Source organism: Motacilla alba, chromosome 26 (assembly GCF_015832195.1).
Source record: "Motacilla alba alba isolate MOTALB_02 chromosome 26, Motacilla_alba_V1.0_pri, whole genome shotgun sequence".
Taxonomy (NCBI): domain Eukaryota; kingdom Metazoa; phylum Chordata; class Aves; order Passeriformes; family Motacillidae; genus Motacilla; species Motacilla alba.
Window position 1 is genome coordinate 4,712,020 of NC_052041.1, and position 19,205 is coordinate 4,731,224.

At 52.1% G+C, this 19,205-nt stretch overlaps 1 protein-coding gene across 9 annotated transcripts in view; it reads left to right on the plus strand.

The window, feature by feature from the left end:
• ANKS1A (ankyrin repeat and sterile alpha motif domain containing 1A) overlaps positions 1–19,205 on the plus strand; it is a 73,211-nt gene that overhangs the window by 38,811 nt on the left and 15,195 nt on the right. For 8 of the 9 annotated variants that reach the window (XM_038162585.1, XM_038162586.1, XM_038162588.1 and 5 more), the window contains 2 exons: positions 8,465–8,531; positions 12,157–12,263. In XM_038162585.1, the coding sequence (XP_038018513.1) occupies positions 8,465–8,531; positions 12,157–12,263 (174 nt within the window). The other variant, XM_038162594.1, reaches the window with a different exon arrangement.

Sequence of the window (19,205 nt, forward strand, 5' to 3'; positions counted from 1 at the left end):
GCAGAGCCTGAGCTGACCCTGCTCTGGGCTCTGGTGGCTGACTGGGGACAGCAGAAAATCTGCTGCTTGTGAGCAAAGGGTCACGTCCTCGCCCTGGCCGAGCGCTGCCAATGCCCTTTGTTGGAAGTGGAAGGTGGTGCTGGCTTTGCCAAAAGGGTGGGATGGGGAAGGAATTATTCACTTGGCAAAGCTCATCCCTGTTCCCAGTTGCAGCTCCCCTGTGCCAAGGATCTGGCCCAGAGTGTTGCTTTGTGCTCTGTGCTGTCCAGGAGCCCTTCAGCCCGTGTCCCATCTGCTCCTGACCCCCTGCTCCCTGCTGGCGGGGGGAATGCACGTGTGCTGCCCCTGCAGCTCTGTCAGGTGGGATTTCTGTGTCAGCAAGGCAGAGAAACTCTCACATCCAACATCCAGGTATTGCCCGGGGGGGTGAGCAGTGAAAATGCTCAGTCCTGCTCTGGTGGGAAGCAGGGTGAGGGCAGGGAGGCATCTGAGGATAGAGCTCTCAGTCAGCATAAATGTTTGAATCCTTCCAAACCTGTCTTGGGCTGAAGTGATGGATTTGGGTTTCATCATGAGTATTGAGCAGACAGGGATGAGTGGGGCAGCAGCAGCTCATGGGGGGTTGGTACAGAATAACCTGTATTTGCATCTCTGAGGGAGGGGGCTCTGGCCCCCAGCCCCCTTTTCAGGGCAGATTAACCTGCTTCTGCTCTGCCTTCCTGCTCTGTAGAGCAGCTCCAGACCTGCCCTTCAGCCTGCTTCATGCTCCAGGTCTGAGCAGGGATGTCTGCAGTCAAGGCCTGGGGCTGCTCTTCTGCCTCTTAGGTGCTGGTAAGAAAAACGATCTGTTAAATGATCAGGGGCAAAGAACAAGGAAGGCTGCTGGGAATTAGCCTCAGACCTGGCTCCTGACATCCTCCACTTCCAGCTGCCTGCTGTCAAGTCATCTGTTCCAATGCTGAATTTGAATTTTGGAGCTTCTGGTACCCATCTCACAAAATGAGGTTGTAGTTCTGTGTTCTGACCTAAGTCCTCCTAAGAAGAGATTAAACACCCTTCAAAAAAATTTAGGGAACTGAATAAAACATGCACATCACTTTAGGTTTTTTTTTTAGAAAAAAGGAGGTGCACAGTCCACCCCTTTTTTTTTTTTTTTCTCCTAAGTGAGTAAGTTGGAGAGCTGATGAATATTTTGTAGCTAATTATGGCACTGGACATTCATCTCTGATGACTAAGTGCAGTGGTGCTCCGTGTCTCCTGTGAAAGGAATGCTTTGCAAAGGCAGTAACCATGGATGTGGTGTTTCACCAGTTCCTGACCCGTTTTGGGGCTGTTGATGTCCCCTAAGGGTGGATGCCAGGAGCAGATGGCACTGTCTGTGGTGCATTCCACCTCAGGCTTGGAGCTGGGAAGCAACATCATGGAGGTTTTGGGTGCTGTGGGTGAGTGCTTTAAACCTTGTCTGGACTGTTGGGTGCTGCAGTAGCCTGTGGAATCAGTGTCTTGATTACAGGCTCACTGTGGAGGATTAACAACATTTGCATTGAAATGTGAAACTTTCTGGAAAGCTTTTGATGCAAAACCTGCCACTGCCTTAAAAACACCCAGGAGTTGAAATTCAGAGCTGCCAGCCAGCACCCTTGAAAGAAAATGCAAATATTCCCCTTGTTACTCAGGAAGAGCTGCTGGGTTTGTGCCTGGTGAAATTGCATGGTGTTAAAAAGCTCAGGCTCAGCCTCTGCCTCCCAAAATCTTTCATTTATTCTCTTGCTTCAGGTGTTCAAACCTCAGCTTGCCCTGGGCTTGGCTGGTGGGACCAGGCAGGGGGGCTTCAATTGTCCCTGAGTGTCCCCTGCCCTCAGCTCACATTCCAGTTCCCCCTTTGCCTGCAATAGCTGTAATTCACTTTTGTCTAGGGCAGAAGCAGTAGTGGGGTCAGTATTTTTGGTTTTGATTCTGCTAAACAAGCGTGGCCAGCAGGGTCTTAATCAGCTTAATTATTGGGCTGATTATTCTATTGTCTCCAGATCCCAATGCTTCCTCCTGGTTTTCCTGTGCTAAGGTCAGGAATTCTTACATCATCCCTCGTGTCCAATCTCTTCTCTTTGCCCCCAGTGGTGAGACTTCCTCCAGCCTGATGAACTTTTTGAAGTGAAAGCTTTTGTGTTTGCACCATTTTTAAATGTGCTGCGGAGGCCCAGCCTGTTGGAATCGTGAGCCAACGTGGAACTGAGCCAATCCAAGCCAGTGTCAGACAATTTACTGGTTTTACAGGAAAACCTGTGTGCTGGAAGGCCAATGTAAAGAGCAGGCACGCTTTGTTCCAGCAGCCAGGCTGGACGCTGCAGGGCTGATCTTTGCCAGTACAGCAGCTCCATCCACCTGTGTGTGATCCTGGGAGCTTCTCAAGTGTGTGAACTCAGTATTCGTGAATCAGAAGCTTTGATTCTTGTGTCAGTGATGGGTGCTGTGACGGATGTTTTGGTTATGTAACAGCCTTGTGATCACTGGCGTTTTGGGGACGGTTTTGTTTTTCAGGAGCAGAAATGTCCGGCCGCAGTGTCCTTGCTAAATCCAGCCCTTCATTATGTTCTCTTCCGCTTTACGTCGCATCTTCCAGCCCTTCTGAAGCTTTTCTTTTAAAAAAAGTCTTTAAATCTCTCTTTCCAGCCTGGAGCAGCTTCACTGCTCTGTCCCACAGGCCAGAGCCAGCCTTGCTTGAGAGCCCTATGTGCTTTGGGGTTTGTGTTGGGATGCAGGAATATGGAAAGACAGTGAATTCATTCAGGCCTTTCTGGGGGGTTTGCCTGCTTTATTGTGACTCAGAGTAGCCTTTGTCCAGTTGTTTCCCTGCTGTAGGCAGATGTGTTGCTACATTTGGCCATTCTCTTTATCACGTCAGTGTTGGATTTTACTGTTTGTCAGAACAATATTGATATTTGGAGGGCTGTGATACTGCAGATCCATCCCACACTGTTGTGAAATTCAAGTTTATACTGTGAGTTCCTTTCGGTACGTGTTTGGATTTGTAACTTTGGGATTTGTACAAAAACACAGGCTGGAGAGTGGCGTGAAGCAACAGGCCCTGGTCCCCATCCAAATGAATTTCTCAGAGACCATATTAAGCCAGAAAATGTGTTTGCCTTTATCACTGGTGAACAGTTGCAGAGTGATTTGAAATAAATTCAGCAAGTCTCTGTGCTGTGGAAGGCTGCTGGGGGAGGATGGAGCACACAGCTCTGGGTTGGAGTGCTCCAATGTGCCGTGAACAACTGGCTGGTGCAGTTTAGCTTTGAATTAATAAATGGAGCATTATGTTTTCCAGGCCTCTGGTGTTTGTTATGCCGAGTTCATACAGGCTGGTGTCTTCTGGAGACATGGAATATATTGAGCAGTGAAATATGAGCCACGTGCTCCATGGGATGGCAATGGGAGAGCAGAAGCTGAAGCACCATAAACTGTACCAGAAGTGGTTTATGGGCTGTCACCAACCTAGAAATGAGATTCAAGGCCCAAATCCAAGTTTTGCAGGTCTGTACCTGTGTTAAGGAGTCAGCAGGTATCATCCCAGATCCCGCTCTTGCTCCATCCCTTTCAGACATGCTGGTGGATGCTGCAATCCTGCTGCTCTTCTGCTCCAGGATGTATCCCAGCTGAGTCTGAGCAGCCTCCCTTCCTCCTTCAGGGGTGCAGTATCAGTCAGTGATGTGAGGTTTGCTGTGGTATTGGTACAGAAGGGAAATGTCAGTGATCCTGTGCTGCCCCAGCATCATCTGTCAGCCTCACGTGCCCGTAGTTGTCCCCTGAAGTTTAGAGCTGGGCTGTGAGGGGGGTGCTCACATCATCACTGGGGGGTTTGCTGTGCTCAGGGGCTGCTCACATCATCACTGGGGGCTTTGTTGTGCTCACAGGGGTTTGAAACTGTAGAAGCAGCTTGTTTGGGGGTTGATTTTTTTTAAAAAATCAAATCTGCCCCATCCCCCAGCTGTTAAAGCTTGGAAGTAATGAAGTCTTAACTCCTGACGCTCTCCTGGAATTGCAGAAATTTAAAAGACTGATAACCTTTCCACCCAACTTTGTAAGTAGCTTTTGAGACTGAAATCTGCTGCTGGAGCTGCTCTTGTCTGCTGAGCCTGAGCCCCAGGCAGGTTTGTACAGTAGGTTATGAACCCTCAGTAATAAGGATTTATAATGGCAATCCTGCTATATTCTTAATTATACTCCTGCTGCAGGGTGTCATTACAGTGCACTAATGCCCTCCATATGGCAGATAGTGTGTGCTTGGCTCTGTGTGGCTTTATTTAATTACAGACCTTTATTTGAGTAACTTCACTGCCCAGTCTGAGGCCTGTGCAGGTGCACTGCAGGTCCTCTTCTGGTGCTCAGCAATCACTGGTGATTTTTAAGCTGATTTTTAAGTTTGGGAAGGGGCCACAGAGGAAGCAGAAGACATTGACCCACACAAGGTGGAGAGGCCCTTGCACAAGGTGCCCATGGAAGCTGTGGCTGCCCCATCCCTGGAAGTGTCCCAGGCCAGGCTGGACAGGGCTGGGAGCATCCTGGCATGGTGGAAGGTGCCCCTGCCATGGCAGTGAGTGGGACTGGATGAGCTTTAAGGTTCCTTCCAGCTCAAAGTGTGTGAGGATTCTGTGATTTTAGTTCTCTCAGGGTGACCTTGCTGTGTCCTTGGCAGCCTCTGATGCTGCGTGCAGAGACTGAGAACAAACTTCTGCATTTGCATTGGTGGCGACTGCAAGGTGAGGTTTTATGAATCCCCTTTCAGAAAGCTCCAGGAGCACCAAGATGCCTCCAAGACTGGCTGAGTGTCACCCTGACAGAGTGAGGGTCAGTCTGGTGCTGTCCAAATGAGGCTCCTACCCTGTGTGTGGGCAGACAGCCTGTGCTGTGTGAAGCTCTTTATTCTGGAGACAAAAGCACTGGGGCTGGTTTAATGGCCCTCAGTCTTTCTCAGTGGATTTTTTTGGCTTCAAACTTCAGCAGTGGCTGAGGAGGAGAAGCTGGAGAGATCAGCATGGGCACCATGGCTTGGCATCCATCGGGGCAGGGTGTGGAATGGGGCTGGCAGAGCCTCTGCAGGGCACTGGGTGCCCTCGGGGACAGGGGGGTCACTGCCCTCTACACAGGTGTGTGACCTGTCCACCTCTGTGTCCCTGCTGCTCCTGCAGGCTGGGATCAGAGGAGAGGAGACATCCTGCCCGTGTAAGGAGCCACTGGCTGTTCCTGCACGAGCACTGTGAGGTGGGGAATTACTGTGCAGGACTCTGGTGTGGAAACGCCTCCTGTCCTGCAGCAGGACACACCTTGGCATGCCACGAGGCTGGCTTGGCCTCGCTGGCCCTCTGCAAACAAGTGCAAGCTCTTCCTCTGTTAGCAGAACTCTGCTCTGGAGGGTTTGTTTTGAGTCAGGCTGTTTTGGAGCCACTGGCCAGTTGCTATGTTCCCTGCCTGCCTGGAAGAGCTCAGCCCTGGCCGGACTCTCAGCCACACCCAGCTCCTTTTTTTGGGGCATTTGTGTCTTTTCACCAAATGTAGGCAAATGTGAGAGTAAATCCAAGAGCTCCAATCCTGGTAGCTGCTCCACAGCTCCTTCCAGGCACATTCCTGCTGTGGGGTTAATGAGGGACACTCTCCTCCTCCCCGGGTACTTCAGCTGTGCAGGAGTTCCTCCTTCCCTGGTGGGGTTTGAGGGCTCCCTGGCTCACCCTCACTGTCCCACGGGGAGCCAGCTGCCCCTCTGCATTAAGGATAACAGGTATGGTTGTGTTCATTTAGAAGGCAGAAGCATTTTATGGTTTTATTTCTGTGGCTGTAAAACAAATAAGCCATAAAATCCCCACCCCAAACCGACCCCACAGCACAACCAGAGATGGGCACTCGGTGCTTCAGTGGAAAAATACAGGTTAAGCCAAAACAAATCAGAACTGTGTGTTCAGGCTACAACTAAGTCTGAGCTGCAGCACTATATTTAAACACGGTATTTTTGTATTTTAATAATTAACCAGTGGGAAAGCACAGCCTAAAAAGCTGTAGTGTAGGCTATTTTCAAGGTATCTTCAGCCCCATGTCCATGCTGGAGTGAGAAAAGGCTGCAGAGGATAGGGATGCTCTAAAGCAGTGGTTCCCTCTCCAGGTTTGTCCTTCCCCTCACACTTGTCTTTGCAGCCTCCTAACAGTTAAATCCAGCTGGTCAGCCATGAACCCGTGTTTGAAGTGGTGTGTGAGTCTGTTTGAGGTGTTTGCTTCTCGTGCAGAGCCAGGGGCAGGGAAGGATTTCCCTCTGCAGTCGTGGTAATAGCTGGGACTGTGCCTGGCTGTGACCAGCACTTGGCAAAGGAGGGCTGGGAAAGGTAATCCTCTGCCACGTGATTGTTTCATTTCCATTCAGATTTATATAGCACGAGGCAATTCTCTGCTTTTGAGGAAAAGGTCGTGGGTGTTGCAGTGCTTCAGAGGCACCTGCAAGTCCTCAAGGCAGTGCTGGGACTGCAGAGCTGGCAGTGCTGGGGGCTGAGCCTGGACAGCATCAAGCCTCTCTCAGATTAGGGAGGGCAGCACGATGGAAACAAAGGAACTTGGCCTCAGAGTTAATTTGCAATTTGAATCCAGCTGGAGATTCCCAGACAAGGTACAAGAGCAACTCCAGCTCAGAGATGCACCTTGTCCTGGAACTGATGGACACCAATCTGCAAAGTTTAATGTCCTTAAACTTCTGGAGCTTCTGATTGTTTTCCCAGGCTGATTTTCAAACCCAACCCAGTAAATGGGTGTTAATTGTATTTCCAGCCCTGTAGAGGTGCTCATCCTCATGTCTTTCCAGGGGCAGAGGACCTTCATCCATCCTTAAAAGCTCTGTTCCAGCTGCCAGCACTGCCTGGTCCCTGGTGAGATTTAACCCTGCAAGTGCAGTGCCTGCTGCTCCCTGCAGGAGGAGAGGCTTCCTGGAGATCTGCCTTGGAAGAGCTTTTTTTTTGTCTCACCAAAACCCCTCTCTGGTGGAGCTCAGCTCCAAGCTGCCCCTGAGGGTGCATGGCAGTCAGATCCAGCCTCTTGCAGCATCCCCAGGAGCTCCTCACAGCAGTGGGGAGTCGTGCAGCTGCACCCAACACAGCATCACACTGGGAGGCAGGCAGGGCAGAGGCAGCCGGGGTGAAATCCAGGGCAACTTGGACTCCTTCCCCAAGTATGTCCTTAAATGACCAGGAGAAAAAGAGTTGAGTAAGAGTTGAGGTTTATTCCCCCACTCTGTGGCCAGTCACTTTGCATTCAGCAGCAGCCACTCAGAAGTGCCTCGCAGGGGTGTTTACTTGGGAGATTTCCTTTTGGGAGTTTTACTGCAGGCATTTTTTTCTTTTCTTTTTTTTTAATTTCATTTTCTGCTCAGTTATAAACTGAAGTCTGGGGTAGGCAACCAGCCCTGAGCCCCTCAAGTGTGTTCTCTTTGGGCAGCAGTGGAGTTCAGTGCTGAGCATTGAAGGGTCTGAACTGACCAGCTGAGCTGCAGTTTGTCAAGGCTTTCCTCCTGCAAACTAACCTGGGAATTGTCAGTTCTCCCTCTGCACCACTGCATTGGAAGCCTCAGTTTACAAGTTCTGCTCAAGAATTGCTTGAAAAGTTTCTCTTCTCATTTAAGGAAGTCTCCTGAAAGTTCACTGGGAATTGCAACCTGCATTAACTTATTCTTTTGTGTGTGTGGCAAATGCAGCCATTTCTGTGCAGCTCTTAAGAGGACTCAGACCCACTCCAGCAGAGTTTGTACCTTTTCTTCCTCACTGCCTGAGGTTTGTGTGGAGCTGTAGACTGTGAGAGGTCAGAGGTGGAGCTGGTGGAGCTGTTGGAGCTGTCTCCTGCTCTCTCTCCCGGGTCCTTCAGGCATGTGCCCCCTGATGCTGTTATCCCACACAATCCGTTTTCAAAACCTTTGGAAGCACCTACTCCATGCATAGCATTGGGGAATGTGGTGGTTTCAAAAATAAATCAAGCCTAAACAAAAATGCCCAACAAACCAGAGTGTGGGGAAGCCACCGAGCTCCCAGTCTGCTTGCTGGGGAAGGAGGGGGTGACAGCATTGCTGCAGCTTCACTGCTGGTGATGGGGGCCGTGTGCTCCTACGGGGTGAGGGAGGAGTTTGGGGCTCCTTCCTCACCCCCAGGCTCTGCTCCAGAGGGATGCTTTTGTTGAAGCTTTTTATTTCCAGGCACTGGCAAGTTGTGGAAGGGAAGGCTCTGCAGAGCCTCAACCTCTCCATATCCCTTGGGAGCCGTCCATCCCAACAAAGACCTACCCAGGCAAGGTGCTCAGGGTGCCTCTTCTAGTTCAGAGATACCTTAACATCTTTTCCTGGATTTCTTCAGCTGTCACGTGGGAGGTGAAATCCTGAGCTGCTTTTACCTTTTCCTGAAGCTTTATTAATAATGCAACACATGCTGGTTTTTTTTATTTCCAGATTGAAAAGATCATGAGTTCCATCGGCGAAGGCATTGACTTTTCCCAGGAGCAGCACAGGATCTCAGGTAGTGTACCCAGCATGTGTCTGTCTGTCCTGGCTGTGCTCTGCACACAAACAAGGTGCTGGCTCCTGTGTGTGGATGTCTTTAACCTGCTTTGGCTCTGGGAGGGAGAGGAGTGCTCTGGCCCAGGAGGAGCAGACCTGGCTTCCCACATGATGCTCAGTGCTGCTGCCAGCAGTTTAAATTCTACACTCCTTGGGAAGATTCCTTTAATTTTACAGGATGCAGCCGCAGGATTTTCCTCCCAGCTCTTTCCCTGAGGGCAGCAGCTGTGCTGAGCAGGGCTGGATGGTGCCAGTGGTGGGGCAGTGTGGGTGCCATGGTGGCCGTGCCCTTTGCATGTGCCTGATCTGCCGGGTGCCTCGGGGAGGGTGATCCTGGGCATTTCTAAGTGCACCTGCAGGCACCCACTGAACAAGGCTCTTGGGCAACCCTTAAAATGTGAATTCCCTTCTTGTGAGCAAAAGCAGAGCTCAAGCTTGCTGGAGAGCTGCCACCACAGGGGATTCTGTCCTTTTAAATCCTTCACCTCCAGCCTGCTGCAGCAGAACAGCCCTGGCTCTGGATGGGCAGCAGCTCCTCCTGATGAGATGCTAATGCAGATCCGCTCACGCAGCTCGCACGGGCTGTGACAGAGCTCACCTCATATCCATTTGTCACTCAGGTTTTTGCTTAGGTGAGGAGGAACCCACTGTTCCCAGTGGGAGTTCAGCCTGATTCAGGCTCTGCATTCCAGGATCAGATGGCTTTGCAGAGGAGTTGAAGCTCTGTGTGGGTTTGCTCCCTGCTCTGACAGCCCTCCCCGCACCAGTTCAGGCTGTGATGGATCAATAGCAGCAGGAAAAGGTCTGACATGGAGGAGAGAGGCAGAGCCAGGGCTCCTGCAGAGCTGTGCAGGGAGTGCTCAGCAAAGTGGATGCCCTGGAGCAGCCCTGTCCTGGAGCCGGGGGTTTCTGTGCTCTGTCACACTCACTTTGGGATCCCTCCTGTGCAGCCTCTTCCTCTCTGTGCTGTGGGACTCGAGAAGAGCCTTGCAGGAGGCACCACAGCTTTGGGAATGCCCTCATCATTCCAGCTCTGCCCGCTGGTTCCCCCTCTGCCAGCTGCTGGCCTCTCCAAGGCAGGATTCCCAGAATGTGGAGCAGAAGGGGAAGGATGGAGCTCAGAAATAGGAGTTTGTTTCAGCCAGAAGTTGTGATCAGGATCTTGCCAGGGGGCACAGGGACTGTGATTCTTCTGATCCTTTAATGCCTAAATATCAGGTGTATTTGGGGCATCTTAGTTTTCAGCCTGGGATGTTTTAGGTGTGTGTTCCTCTCTTTTCAAAAGAAAGCCCTCCATTCCCTCCCTCCAAATACTTCCCTCCCTTCATTTTGTCATGACTCGAAAGGGTTTTGTTAACAGAAAACCTGCACTTGGTATCACTGCAGGTTTCCCTTTTGAAAGCAGAAATGTATTTACAGGTGCATGCAAGGCTGAACAGAGTCAATAATTTCAAAAATTAAATTCAGGAGCTCAGGAGAAGGAGCTGCTGTGGTTTCATTCCCTCTGCCAATACCCCGACAGCTCCCAGGAATGCTGTGGTAGGCAGCAAGCACTTCCTCACCTCTCTCTTGAGAAATTAATTCTGAGCCAGCCACAAATCACTTGCATCTGTCGGAGCAAACCTGTGACATCATTTTTTCAAACCCCCAAGCCATGTTGTCCATCATCGAGTAAATATTGAGGAGTCAGTGATTTCCAGTGGAGAGTTACGGAGCCGCTGCCTCCCTCCCGGCGGGTGGGAGCTCTGGGAGGGGGGAGAGGATGAGGAGAAGGGAGGGACAGCGTGGGGCTCGCGGCTCAGACAAAGCCGCCGCCGCAGCCGGCGGAGCGCAGGGACCGGCGCGGGAAAGGATGGAGGGGAGGATGGAGAGCTGGCGAGCTCCTGGCACACAGTCCGGGCTTAGCTGCTGCCCCGCAGCATGGGCTGGCTCAGGGGAGGGAGGCAGAAGCCTTTTGTGATCTCGGCGTTGCCGCGTGCGCTGGAAGGACCGGCCGGAGCTCCCGAACACCGGCACGGAGCAGGAATTACCCCAGGGATCTGCAGGTGACACCGTGAGCTGTGCGTGTGCAGCCACTGCAGCACAGCGGGGAGGGATGGCTGGAAGGTACCAAACTGCTTCAGCTGACCTGAAGGTTCAAAGGAAGCCAACGGGGGTCTCCTGATCATCCTTTTCTTTGCATCCTTGCTGGAAACAGATGCGTCAGGGAGCCTGGAAATCTGCCTGTCTTGCATAGCAAATTTCCTGATGAAAAGGAGATTTCTGAACTTTTTTTTGGTCGTACTTAAGGTCTTGAGCTTTACTAGAGGAGAGTAACAAGTCACTGGACTCATCCCAGGGATGAGGGAAGGGACAGCTCATCTGCCAGGGCTTCCATAGGTGTTGTGAGGAATCTCCTTTATCAGAGGCTGAGGGGGAGGTGCCAGGGCATGGCTCGGACTTGAGCTGCTGCAGGAAGACGAGAGAGTGTGCTTGCATTTGCTTTTTTCCTTTTGCTGTGGGCTCGGAAGCAGGGAACCGAAATGCCTCCTTCCTGCAGAGCTGCTCCCCGTCTGAGCGAGGGGCTCCATGCGGCGGCTGCGCTCGGCTGAAGAAGATGAGGGAAGGGCAAATCCAGGTGCGTGCCCAACACCTGGCAGGACCAGCAGTGCTGGGTGAGGAGCGTCCTGGCTGTGCTGTCACACGGTGCAGAGGTGGGGCTGGGCTCACTGGGGCCAGCGTGCTGGAATGCCAAGAGGTCCGGGCAGCGTGCTGGAATGCCAAGCGATGGATCGCTGGTAGAATGACAGAGCCGGGGCTGCCGGACGTGAGCCTGGCGTCCCCCTAACACAGAAACGGCGAGACGAAGCCCCTGCCATGGTTTGCCTCTCTCAGGACTGCTGGAGAGGAAGAGCACAAGCCCTTCCTCTCCGCTGCTGCAGTCTGTGCTTCCTTTGTCTTGCGTGTCTTCCCGCGGACAGCCGCTCTGCCTGGGCTCCTGCTGCTTTCCCGAGCATCCACCGTGTCCGAGCCGCCTCGGCTGCATGAAGCTCTTTTCTCTCAGGCTGCTCCGTGCTCCCCGCTGAGCCGGGGCTGTGTCCAGAGGTGTTCAGATGAGAGGACTGGCACAGCTCCGTTCCCTTCCCTCGCACCTGCGACTGCCTGGGAATGCCTCGGGTGGAAGTTTGCTGCTCTCCTCCCGCCCCCTTCCGCTGAGCCGAGGAGTGGATCCGCATCCCCATGGGGTTGGGCTTCGTGTGCTTGCCTGGCGAGGAACTCGCGAGCCCTGACAGCAGTGCCTGTGATCTCAGCGCCCCAGCAGCGCCTCTGAGTCTTTGCCCGGGCGAGGAGTTTCTTTTCTGAGCGTGAACTGCAGTACAGATTTGCACCCGGAGCCCGCCGAGGCAGCGCGAGCTTGTCCATGCTCTGTGCACACGAGAGGAATTGTCTGCCCGCTCATTTGTTGTACTCTGAGCATAATTTTTTGAGTTTCTTGATGGTAATGACTATGATGTGGCAATGCCATCTGTCCTCCTCAGAGTGCCGCTGCTACCGCCTGAACGGTTTCTCCCTGTTCAAGCGGCTGCCGATTCCTCTCTCGTCAGGTTCGCGGATGCTGGAGCAGAGCGTCGGGGAGTGGCTGGAGTCCATCGGCCTGCAGCAGTACGAGAGCAAGCTGCTCCTGAACGGCTTCGACGATGTTCGCTTCCTGGTGAGTGCCCGGGGGACCATGGTGAGTGCCCCACGGGACCCCTGCCATGGCCAAAGCTTCCCGTGCTGCCGCTGCCCCGAGCGGGCACCGGGCAGAGCCGGGTTCTGCCGCCCGCCGGGATGGTGCTGGGGGGTGTAGAAGGCTGGGCAGAAGGAATAGATGAGGGTTACGTTGGGTTTTTGCATTTAATTCAGGTGTTATTTGTTTTCTCACTAAAATTTTATTTCATATCCCCGCTATATCTTTACTGTCCAATTTACTCCAGAAATGGGAACTGAAATTTGCTGGTGTCTTGATGGAAGCCCTGAGCAGTCTGTGCTCTGGGCCGTGAAGGAGGCAGCAGACCTCTTGTTGGAACTGTAGTTGCTCAGAGCATGCAGGCAGTATGTTAATGAGCTGTACCTAATTGCACTGACACTGTTGGCTCTGAAACCTGATGATGATGACGTGGTAGTGCTCAGGGTTGAGGGGTTTTAATAACCAGGGTCTAGAAACTTAAAGCAGCACGGTGTAAAAATCCGAGAATTCGTGTGGAATGATGGATGAGCTGCAAGGAGGGAAAATCTCGGTGCTGCAGGAGGGCTTCTCCCTGCATGGCTTCAAGAAATACTTTTGAATGTGGACTCTAAGTTTGGCAAGTGACAAAAAATGGATGTAAACCTTGGAAAAGTCATTTTGGCTAATGCAGCACCCTGCCTTGGAACGGGAGCGGTGACATCTCTGGTGCTGGGGACAGTGCAGAGAGGTGACACCAGGAGGATGTGAGCTGGGTGAGGGGGTTTGGGAGCACACAGTGGCCACCATTGGTGGGGAGGGTATGAGGGGCAGCTGGAGAGAGACAGGAAGCCAGGAAAGGGCATGGATGGAGGCTCAAGGAAGTGCTCACCTGAGCAGCATCTGTTGGGCTGCTTAAAGGCAGGGTGTAATTATACTTTAAAAATTACCTGTCCAGGAGGATAAATGTTGTGGGGTCTATCCAGCTGTGCCTCCTGGTCTCCACAGCAAGCAGCCAGGCCATTTGCTTTCCCTTCCCCTGGCAGGGCCAACACTCCCCTCCAGAGCTGGGGTTTGCTGTGGTTTTCACCCATGTCCCACCCAGCCTGTCCCAAACCCCAGTGGATTCTTGGCCAGGGATGTGTGAGGGTTCCCCATGTGTGCTGGCACTGTTTGGAGATGGTACAACAAATTTAAATGAAATAACCCTGTAGATCCTCTTGGGATCCCCTGCTGATGGATCTGTGATCATTGTGGGGTCGGTGGCTGCTCTCACTCAGCACTTGCAGATAGAACACCTTTCCCTTGCCTGCCCAGGTGTGATTGACCCACTAAGCTCAAAACTCCAGTAACAAAGGTTCCTGTGTGTGTCCCTCTGTCTGCTGGTGTTGGGTACGTGGTAGGATTTGCTCTCTTCATGGCTGGCTGTTTTTCTCCCCTGTCCAGTGCTGGGTGGCTGCTCCCAGTGCAGCACTTGGCTGCTGCTGGATTCAGGGGATGGGACACTCATTTGCTCATTCCTCTTAAATTTAAAAGGTCAAATAATTTCACAAAGGTTTTGTGCAAACCCCAGCTGATTTCCATTTTGCTGCTTATCTCCTTTCCTAGGGAGTTGACCCTGGCACCCGTGCCAACCCTGGCTTTAAATCCATTCATCCCAGCCCTGAGAACTCCAAGCTAATACATTAGCACAGCAGGGAAGTTGAATTATTTAGAATCTTTCCCTCCGTGTTGTTCCTTGCCTTCAGCTTCTGGTGTTGAGGGAGCAAAACCTTGAGATAGAGCACGAGTGAGGAACAGGTAGTTAATTTGGTTCTAGTGGTGTTTTTGATGTTCTTGGATGAATTATTAAAACTGCTGTGAACACTGGAGCTGGGCAGAGCAGGGGCTCAGGACACCAAGCTCTGAGTGTTGGGCTGCCCAGTCCTCTTCTCTGCACAACCATTGCTTTATTGGCTGCCCCTTCCAGTCTCTAACAGAGAATATTCCAAACCAAGAGTGTTAATTTCCTGGAATTAAACATTTCTATGAAAGGATTAGTCCCTCTTAGGGCCTCACTGTGTTCAGTATTTCAAGGTCCAAAGAATGCTGGGTAATGCCTTGCAAATCACCAGGTGGGTTATGAGGTTAATTAAGTTTTAGTAGCCCAAACTAGGAAATTGGAGTCTTTTGATATGAAAACACGTGTTTTCTGTGCAGGATTTTGCATTGCTCCCTGCTCAGAGAGCTGCAGGGTATTCTGGCAGGCCAGGGTGGTCCCTTTGCTCTGGGGTCCCCAAGTGCCTTTTGGGGGCAGACCAGGAGCTCTGCAGGAGGAGAGTGTTCAGAGCTCATGCAGCTACAGAGCAGGGCAGTGTCCTGAAAGAGCCCTTTAATCACTGAGGAAGATGCTCAGGCTATAGTGGATAACAACTCAGAGGAGGGTTAAAAACAGTCTGACAAGGCACTGGGGTGCTGTTCTTCACTGCAGAAGCAGGGTTTAAAGTGCCCTGTTTGCCCCCAGTGAGGGACAGGGTTGTGAGAGACTCACACTGGGGGTGCTGGGCTTGCTGGATCTCTGGTGGGCTGTACTGCAGCTGGGTCTGCTTTCAGGAATTTCTGATTCCCTGGGTATTTTCAGCTGGCTCCTGTGTTAATCTGTGCCCCGTGTCACAAGAGCCTTTACCCCTAGGTAGGGAAATGATTCATGAGCACACTGTGTGTAAAGGGAGTTTGAAAAGTGCTCTGTAAATATATTTGGCTTCTTAATTAGATGTTAATATAGGAAGGCAGAAACATGTGTTGTTTCCAAAAATAATAATTCCGTTATTTTCAGAACTCCAGGAACTGGGGATTAGGGGATTAGCTGTGCTCCAGCCACGTGCTGGCCGCCTCCCTGGACAGGCTGCAGCTGGAGTGGGCAGCAGGGAGGGTCCTGCTCCTCTCAGGGTCTGCTGACCAACAGCTGAGAGGGGCTTGGGGACCCAGAGCTCCTGCAGGTGACAGTGGGAGCCACGAGTGTCTCACAGGCTGTGCTGTGGAAGGGAAAGGTGCTCCGGAGCCTTCTCTCTGCTCCTGGGAACTCCAGCTCTGCATCTGGGACAAAGCTGACCCTGATCAAGCACTGGCTTCACTCGGGGGTGGGTATTGTGGCACAAGTCAGCAGGATTTTTGGGACGTGGATGTGACGTGACGTTGGAGCGCCTCGTCCATCTACATGTTGCTGGGAAGGGACCAAGGTCCACACAGATCTTGGATTGTGTAATCTTTTGGCTTGGTTGAGGGAAGAAGGGGGTGATAAAAGATGAATTTAGGTAGCTTAGCTTTCCAAAACACTGGAGGTCTCTTCCCACCTCTGCCTATTGGGCCACATCTCTGTGTCTGCAGAAATTCTTCCATTCCCTTCAAGTTTCCTACAGTAGCCACACTGTGTTTATGGACAAGGCAGGGAAGAGGCTTTCCCTGTTATTCTGCCACTCTCAAGCACAAACCCCACTGTCCAAGACAGCAGCTTCTTTCCCTCACCCTCTGCATTGCCACCAAGTGACCTTCATGGCCAGCACCGCTGCCATGGGGCAGTCAGACTGGGACACTCAGCTGCTGCTTTTCACGTGGAGCTGGCATTGGGCAGCAGCCTGTGCAGGCAGCTGGGATTAGGAGCAGCTCAAGTGGAGATAGTGCTTCCAATCCTCCTCCTCTGCAGCCCGCTGGGATCCCTTCGTCAGAGGGGAAAGTTTATTTGTGCTGTGGGTGAGCGCAGCCGAGGCGAAGCTGCTGGCAGTGGCTGTGCTGTCCTTGACTTAGCAAAAATACAGCTCTGCAAGTAGGATAAAACCCTCAGCAGCATTGCCTGCCAAGTGTGAACAGCTCCAGTGAACCAGGAATGCCCACCCCACCACCCAGGAGGAGCAGCTCTGCTGCCTCCCACGTGGAGGAACGCGGCCCCGTGGCGTGCGCCGAGTTCCAGGAGCCTCATTGCCTCATCCCTCACCAGAGGAGGGGAATGAAAGGTCAGATCACAGCACTGCAGCAGTGAGTGAAAAGTGTCATCCAGAAAAGTGCACAATAAATGGACTTAATTGTCCTTGGCGGGCAATGAGCTGGGAGAGCAGGAAAAATGTCACAGGAATATGGACCAAGCGGGATTCTGCTGCTCCTGGAGCTTGGCCCCATCATGTCTGCTGTGCTCACGACTGCATCTGCCACAGATGCCCCTTTTGGAAAGTCCAAAATCCATAGGAAATTGATTTTGGGATGCCCAGTGCGTTCCTGGTCACTGCAGCAAACAGAGATGAACCCAGGGAAACAGCAGGCTGGGCTTTGCCCGTCTGGAGAGGGGAAGGACACGACCGCTGCAATGAGAAGGAATTGCAGTAATTGAGGGTGGAATTCCTCCACAGAAGTGGGAAGGAAATGCCATTACCTGTTCCCTCACACGGTGTTTTGTGATCCCACAGATCCCATAAATGTGTCTGAGATGCTTGCAAAAGCTTTCCCCTTCCCCTGGAGGGCAGGATCTCGCTGCTGCCCCACAGCTTCCCCTGGGCTGACATCTGAGAAGGGCAAACCCCGCGTGCTCTGGCAGTTGTACCAGTGTTCTGGAGTTGAACTTTTTATTCAGTTCAAAGATATTTTGATTCACAAATGAGCAGGTAAAAGAGAACATAAACCATTTTTTATGGCTTTTTTTTTTATTGTTCAAGCCTGGATTCCCATGGAGTGTGTGGAAAGCAGCTAATGCTGATTCAATGAGACAGCGTCAGAAAGGGAAATCTGTTCTCTGTGTGTAGTGCCCTGGGCTCCTCTGGGGGATTTTATTTATTTTTTTATAATTGGGGAGAAGTGGTAGAAAAATGATGGTGGTGGAAGAATGGGGTGTCTGCAAATAATTTAGAGCACTGACATTAATGTGATTCAGTGCAATTCAGGGCCATGCTAGATTAGCCTGCGGTGTTGCTCACTAACAGAACAGCCTTCCCTTCCCCTTCTCCTCTCTGTGTGTGCAGGCAAAACCAGGATAAATGTGGAGTTGAGGCCTTGGCTCAGGTTGGCTCACCTTGGCTGGGGGAGTGAGCCGAGCTCGGTGCCTCTCTCGTGCCTTCCCAGGCTGAGGACAGCCCCACTCCACATCTGACAAAGCCAGGTCTCCTTTGCTCTTCAGATCCTGGGATTTGGGTGTGGGCTGACATCTGCACGATCCTCATTCTCACCCGGTACCTGCCCTGCTGCAGCACTGGCATCTCCTGCGTCCTCAGTCACTCAGCTCTGCCTGATCCAGTTCCGAATGGCCCAGCTTGGCGTGCAGCTGCTGGTCCCCTGGGCAGCAGCCAGGCTTTGGACATGCTCTGGGAATGTGTCTGCCCCAGAGCTTTTTTCTATTTTCATATAGAACTTGTCATTTTATAGTAGCCATTCGGGGAAAACTGCACTGACACGTTCCAGGAGCAGTTTGCACCCAGGAATGATCTGTGAGGGGCCACCAGAGACCCCTGATGGGGTTTTACTGCATCTGCTCTTGTTGAAGCACAGCAAGAACGTGGCCTGACCACAGCTGCTGCAGGGATTTTCGTGCAGACTCAGGTGAGCTCTGTGTAGCTCATGCCTGGGCTGTGTCAGGCTGGAACTGGAGCGAGCTCCCCTCAGCTGGGCAGAAGCTCTGGGTGGCTGTTTCTGGATTTGGTCACTGCTGTCAGCCCCCAGGAACACGTGCCAGTGTCCCCAGACTGACTGTGCAGCACTAAATGAGCCCCTAAGAGGGGAGTTGGACCCTGGGGTGAGGGTCTCTGCCAAGCCCCGAGTGGGAATCGCTTCATTCAATCAAATGAATTTTGTTTGACATCTCCCCAGTGGGTTCTGGCTGGTCCTTGGGAGGTTCCCAAGGACTGGGCTTTATCCACCATGGGAGGGGTGTTTGGGTTGTCTCTGCAAGAGAATGGCGAGAGCAGAGGCATGCAGGGATCTGGGGTTGAAGGAAGTTTGAGGATCTTGGGAAATGGCAGAGCTGTGCCAGAGCTCCCTGGATAATAGGAATGGACTCCACGGGGAGCAGAGAGGTTGGAGTGGATTTTGAGGAGCAAAGTGGGTGGACCAGAACTGGCAATTTAGAGGATACTTAATGTTTGATTAATTAGTAGCTCTAGGCCCCATAAACATTGAAAAAAAAAAAACATTAAAGTTGCAGTTATTTTTTTTCTCTCAATAAAATTGCCTGAACTTGACAAGCATGACCGATTCCCTCTGTTGCCATTGTCACGCTGCCAGTCTGCATGGGGAAGAAAATTAAAAATGAAGTGGCTGTGTGCTAATCTGAGATTTATTGTAGGGTTTCGTGTATGAGCCCCTTTCCCCATCAGTGCTCTGTGAAGAGCTGGGGCTTCCTCATCGTGCCTGTGGCCAAACAGATCCTTTCCCCTGCTTTCCACTCAAGTACCCCAGACTGCAGATGCCTTTAAGGGGAAGCACCAAACTCCCCAGATCACAAGGCCAAGTACAAACACAGATTTGTGTGAACAAATGGGGTCCCCCTGCTCTGAGATCTGGGTGTGCCCAGCTGTGAGCTGGACATGTCTCCATCTCTGCCAAAAGCAGAGCAGTAGCAGTGACAGCAGAATCTTCAACAAGATGCAAATTGTCTCGAATGCACTGAGGGGAAGAAGAAAAAGAGCTTTGTGTGCACTTTGTATGCACAGAGAGCCTTCATCTGTCTCTCTGCTTGGGATGGCTGCAGGAGCCTTTGGAGTCCGGGAATGCTGTGTTTGGGTTTTGCATCTGTTGCTTTCTGTAGCAGACCCATCCCGGTGCCATCCCGGTGCCATCCCGGTGCCATCCCGGTGCCATCCTGGTGCCATCCTGCCCGTGCAGGGTGCGCTCAGGGCAGTGCTGCCATCAGGGTCCCTCCGCTGCTGGCCCAGCCCCACGTCCTGCACAGAACACTCGCTGCCCCGGGCCCTTCCTTAGCTGGAACGGGAG